Source organism: Halyomorpha halys, unplaced genomic scaffold, assembly GCF_000696795.3.
Source record: "Halyomorpha halys isolate HHAL.00 unplaced genomic scaffold, Hhal_1.1 Scaffold526.1, whole genome shotgun sequence".
Classification (NCBI taxonomy): domain Eukaryota; kingdom Metazoa; phylum Arthropoda; class Insecta; order Hemiptera; family Pentatomidae; genus Halyomorpha; species Halyomorpha halys.
This window is the reverse complement of record NW_027106549.1, coordinates 314,458-321,133: the sequence shown is the minus strand read 5'-3', so window position 1 is coordinate 321,133 and position 6,676 is coordinate 314,458. Positions and strand designations below refer to the sequence as shown.

The 6,676-nt window shown below is 28.5% G+C and overlaps 1 protein-coding gene across 1 annotated transcript in view; it reads left to right on the top strand.

Annotated features, from left to right (window-relative positions):
• Nucleotides 1–2,033: 2,033 nt before the first annotated feature.
• Nucleotides 2,034–6,676, top strand: part of LOC106683905 (transcription factor Sox-14) — a gene marked incomplete in the record, with an annotated part of 91,903 nt that continues 87,260 nt past the window's right edge. The window contains 1 exon segment of the mRNA XM_067044895.1: nt 2,034–2,124. Coding sequence (XP_066900996.1) covers nt 2,096–2,124 — 29 coding nt within the window.

Here is a 6,676-nt window from a genome sequence, read left to right as displayed (position 1 = left end):
ATTGTGAGAGAATTTTACTCACTTTTTATGGGTAGTTTTTATGACGATTACAGCCGATATTCACAATTGAATCAAATTTTTAATAATTGTTTGAGGAGTCGGTACAGTTCTAAAACAAATAAAAATACATTGTTTCAGTAACCCAAGTACTCGCTAGCAGTGCATAATTCCATACTAAAAATATTGTCTAACAATCATTACAAAGAAAAAACATACATTATTTCTATCTCCAATGATTATTAAGGTGATATTTTTTTTTCTATCGTGTAATATATAATATTATGTAATCTTTAATATAATTGTGTAATAATATTATATTTTGTCATATATTTTTAGGCAATGGTAATAGGGTGATGTATTACCCTACTTTTTCTATTTATTATTAAATGTCAACAAAATAATAAGTAGAAAAAAATAAAAACAAAATTAAATTTAATGTCAAATAACATCTTAAACACTTACATACCTATTTAAAATATTTGCATTCATGGTCCAAACCGAGCTTTTCCCCCATCTGTAAAGGAAAAAGCAGGACTCCAGAAGTTCCCGGCGCTTCTCTCTCATCCGCGTTACCGCCTTTAAAAGCCAGTGAAGAATGAGCAATGACCCTTGCCGCAAAAGCTCTGTACTCGAGGGGAGAATCTGGTTATTGCAAAGCAATATTAAATACGATTCGATGATCGTCACTAGTAATATTGATGTTTAACACTCGCTCCCATTTGATTATTAATGGTTTAACTTAAATTAAATGAACTTTTATTTAAATATTGCATTGATATTGCATTAAAACGAGCCTCTACCATACCAGCTTTTAGATAAAAAAAATGTACCAAAATGTTCTTATCAAAATAACATAAATCAACATAAACATAATCCGGTTAATAATATTTTATTCCGTTTCACACTTATTAATACATATTTTATCATTGGTGTTTAAATATTATTTCATTATTTTGTAAATCAGCAAAATTAAAATGTAGTTGCTTCCAGTTGTAGAAATACCATTATAAAAATGGTATATTGGTAAATTGGGGCACACGTTTAAAAGAATAAATATTAAAAATTGTTACCAAATTGAAACAATTAAATGGTAGTTATTGATAATAAATGTTGACTTAATTTCTAGCATCTATTATTATAGTGCTAAAAAATTTACGTATTTTTCTCCCACCATCACCAAAATATTTAACCTTAAAAATTAGTGTATACAATAACTTTTTATATTTTTAGTTAACAGAAAAATAAACACTAGTATTGTATCTATTAATTTTAATTAGTTAAACAAATATTTCTACCATTTCAAACGTTTCAATAAGAGTTTCATTATTTTTAATGCTATGGAATAAAACGGGTTAAATTGATAATATTTTTTGTACCTAAGTTCTTGAATTCTAAAAATATTTCTTTGTATGCCATACAATGGAGGAGTTATAGATTTTCAATTGGAGTTTAATGCTAATAACTTATTTTATTTTGTTTTATTTCAATCAAATACTGAAAAACTTTGTCTCTCATTCAAGAATTGGCCTCTCACTATGAAGATCACTACGCAAATTCTTGTTTTGTAACGCTACTCAATTTGAGCTTAGACTTAACAATTCACTACTGACAATAATAAAAATCAATTCATAGCTAAACCCTAGTATAGAGAAAGTTATGTGAGGCATTATTTTTTGGAATGCTATAGATAGCATTTCTTTTCACGAAGACAGTTTCACTCAGTTCATTCTTCTTCATTCGATAATGGATAAAATGACAGAAAGGGAACAATGCTTGAGGGGTAGGTCGGAAGGGACCGCGATACGAAAGGTGTGGAAGACTTTTATCATAATTAGAAACTGGTAAAAGAGAAAGGAAGTGGAGGAGAAGGGTGGAGGTAATGAAGTTTGTGCGATATCTGAGACAACGGGGAGCGGTAGGAGGGGAACTTGGAGGAAGCAGCGGCTTCATTAGGTAACAATGGGCGTGGGGAGGGGGACGGGGTGGGGGGAGGCCGAATCTGATTGGCTCTTCGCGGGGGTGGAGGGGGGCGGACCGCCGCTCAGTCGTGAACCGCCTCCTCCTGCGCCATCAGTGTCGTTGTCGCTCGCTACACATGGATCTTATGTCGGAACATTTTATCAGGTATTTTACTTTATTATCTTGCATGTAGAGTCATAAAATAAAATTTATTGATGACACTTTTCTTTTTAATATAGTTTTACGTTAAAAAAACTGCACCTGGTAATGCATGTTATTAGTCAATCTACGGAATGTATAGATCATTATATTTATAGCTACATTTAAGGATTTACATATTTGTTTATTTTGATAACAGTCAAATCAAATGAATTCTATGTTATTCTAATCTATGAAAACAAGTTTTAAATATTCAGAGTATCTTATATATGTAACAAAGAATTACCTAAATATTTACTTTGCACGTCAGTTGTGAACCGCAAGACCAGGTAACACTTATTGTTATGGTAGCATGGACTGCAGTAAGGGTCATGCCGATTAACATGTCAAATAGAATGCCATAAGTTCATTATCATAATTCCAATGACATTTTATCTTGCTCTGGTTATGCTAATCCTTTCAATTCATATATGCTTTGAAAAGGGCTTACTCTTGTTTATTTAAGTTGTCAGAGTCACTTAAATGTGATTTAGGCTAAACAATTGGTCTGTTATTTAGCACATTAATCTCTAATAATATTTAGTGATAAAACAATAACTACCTAATCAATGTTTAGATCATGAATGGCCTTTGTTCTATATGGGTACCTATCAGTGTCAATATAAACCAGAATATCTTTAAATATAAAAAATAAATAAATAACATTTACTCTCAACTTATGTAATTTAAAAATGCATCTACAAGTCTGCGCATGTGTATTGCACATGTGCATAAATATGACCTTGTTTATTAATAATATTTAGACTTAAAAAAGAACTATGGTATTATCTGTTTATGAAATGATTCATAGATGATTAATAAATACAATATAGTCTTAAGTTTTGATTAATTGATTGTTTATTAATGAGTGAAGGTTCTAATAAAATTGTTAGAAATATTTCAATACATTTATCTTTTTATTCAAACATAATTACCAGACAGGTTTATATGAAGAACTGATATTAATGCCAACAATGATAACAGTAACGATTAAACAAAATCTGAAACATAACTTTATACCTGACAAAAACAATGTTTGAACAAACAACAATGTAATAGACCAGATATAATAATAAGCAACAAAAACCTCCGGCATTGATAGTTACTATCAATAGACTGAAAATAATCCTACCATCTGGTATCGTCTGAAATAAGGAAGTAAGTTCAATATATGAAAAGGCGACAAATTTGGCGGCTGCGCAGTACCTTGCTTGATAACACCACGGAAAAATTCAGCCATTTTAGCTCTACTTTCTCATTTTTATTTTTATAAGTATTTGTTGATAACAAATATTATGTATTAGTAACTAACTCTTCATATGTTTATGTTTCTTTTTTATTTCTACCTATGATAAACTGATTGCCAACAGTATCGAAGAAAATAAAAGTTTGAAATTTAAAAATACATTTTATTAACCGTTTATTTTTATATATTAGTGATGCTAAAGTACATAACTTAGAACGTTTACGATGAATATATTAAGTAAGAATAATGTTTTGAAATTATGTAGTGCTTTAAAATTATATTTAAAATAAAAAATATATTTTAAGGTAACCTACAAACAATATGTAGAGAAAATTTTAAATCATAAATTTTATATATCATACTTTCTAAATTAATTATGTACTGTTTTATGCTACTTCAAAGGTATTGCCGTCAACATAAATTCCTTTGGCAAACTTCATTATTGTGACTCTGTATTAAATAAAAATAAGAGTTAAGAGTAATATAATAATATATCCTAAATGATCAATGATGGATTATAAATGGACTACTATAAATCCCAATTAGTTAATCCATGAAGTAATCTTTCTATTTGATCTATAGCTAATTTGATTACTTATTATGAATTTTAATTTAATTTTTAAATTAAAAACTAAATAAAAGGTTAAATTAAAAAAGAAAATAATCAGTAAAAAATAATGAAAATCGATTAATTTATATATCAATTGCAATTAAGGAAGTGATTGTTTAGTCGATTAATTCATATGTATTGTTCACAGCTTTATTATATATAGCCTATACACATATTTATATTTTATAAAGCATCAAATAAATTGATTATGATTATTTAATTAGTTATTATAAATGTATTTAACCAAAATAAACCATTCAAATTAAACGAAATTGCATTTTAATTTAGTTTTGTTTCTATTATATTATATTATAAAATAAGTAAATAATCTATTTGTTCTTGATAGATTTCGAAAGAGACATTGATTTACTTGGTTTTACCAGATATACATTTTAATGTTATAATCGATTAACTACAATAGTAATTACTCATATATTTTAATATACAATATTTTACATATAGAATTATTGATTTATTAAAAAAATCAACCTTCCCTTCTATACCTAATTCGTTGTTGCCAAAGTCTCAAGAGAACATATGAATAGCCATCACTTTCTTTTTTTTCTTTTCTAAGAAATTAATTAAGAATTTAATTTTACTACAAAGATGTAACGCAATAATATATGTATTTATATTCAAATTCATGTTTACATTACGCTGTTGTCGGAAAACATGGCGATTGAGCTTATCTAGTGACCATATCACTTTCTTGTATGCAGTTGATAATTTTTTAAAAGATAATAAATTATTAACATCTGACACCAAGACCCTTATTTAGTTGTATTAGCATACTTTTTATTTTTCCAACTAAATACATTTTTAACAGAACTGGTTTTAGACTTATTTATTTTCCTTTGAAGTTTTCGGTTACTTCTCCATTTTCGGGTTCCGATATTATTAATTAGTCTGAAAGCAATTAATTTTATATTATACAGTCATAAAAATATAGACTGACTTGTGATGATATTACAACCTTAAATATACTTCTCGGCTCATATTTACACAACACAACTGATCATCTTAAACTTTTGATCGGAAGTGTACTTGCCTGTGTGCTAATGAAGTTTAGATAACTATTTTATCCCTAATAAACCCATGATTTCTGTCTTTTTTCCCCTAATAACTTCGTTCAGCAACATAGTTAATCTATATGTTACGACCACATTTTCCATCACAGAATAAAAATTTAACGAAATATTTTAGAACAGTAAAAAATACAGATACGTTTAAAATAAATACTGTCTTAAAGTATTAATCCTTCTCTTATTGCTCTTCAAGCCCGACTGCATTATTATAGCTGTAAGCCTTAAATAGAGTAAGTTTATAACGATCCTGGAGGTATTAGAGGTGGCCTGAAAAGGTTTTATATAATACCTTCACTGAATCATAAATCATCAAAACTGTGATTAATTGTAAATACTTTATATTTTATATTTATATAATGTAATATACTTTATATTAATTGTTGGAAAATGGTCCGGATGGAGGTTTAAAAAGGAATGGTATAAATAAATACTCTTTTCTGCCATTTTCTGTACCTTTCTCTACAACCACCCGGACACTCTGCCTGCAATTAATTACATATGGTCAACTTTCAATCTTTCAATTTAAATTTCATAGTTTGATTCATATTAATTAATAGTTATAAATTTTATTTTAAAATATTTTTATAAAATCCAATTGGAAAAATATTACATCTATCTTTGTTAAGACATTTTGCTTATTCATTTATATTTTTGTCATTTCCGTTTATTATCATTTTAAAATTCACTGAGGGATTGACATATGGCATATTTTTTCATATAGTTGAGTCATTTTAACAAAAACTACTACAGGAATCCTTGATTAGAACAGTAGGTGTCCCCAGGTGGGAACAAACGGTCTAGAACCACTATGCTCATTGTTCCACTGTCCTGATTCATAAATAGGTGCCTAACTGTACCACCCACGAGTATTTTTATATATGCATACAAACACCTATACACGGACGCATATGTATGTAAGATAAAATAATAATTTTATTAAATCACAAATTTGGTTCCGTATCGGTCTGCAGCTGAAGTTGTTAAATTGAACCGTTAATCCGAATTCGATGAAATTTCCTGGGATTTATTTTAGTTGATTCCTTATTGATTTTATCGGATTCCGTCCCCTACTTTCGATTACGCATGCGTAAACGTATTTTCCTCAGTACAGCTATATTTCAAAAACGCTATTCTATTCTTCAAATTTTGCTTACTCGTGGGAGAGACTCCTTTATGAATATAGGTATATACAGGTGTACGGCTCACCCCGAACGACAAACCACTTACCTTCAAATAAAGGTAATTGCCAAATCCATTGAATTCACCAGAAATAAATATAAAATAAAGATGAAAACAATACAAAAGCTACACTTTTATATTCAAAGCATGATTTAAGTTACTACACATTCTATAACTATATAACAGATACTATAACCATATCTCTGAAAAGAGAGCTAATTTAATTTTTATTCAGTAGGCAAATATGCATTGATATTAGCAATAATTGAGAGTGAACATTTTTTTTGTTTTCAGCAAAATCAAATGCAGGATATGTTGTATTTAACGAATTTAATTTTCTATATTCTCTCTCTCACTCTCTCACTCTCTCACTCTCTCTCTCTCTCTCTCTCTATATAT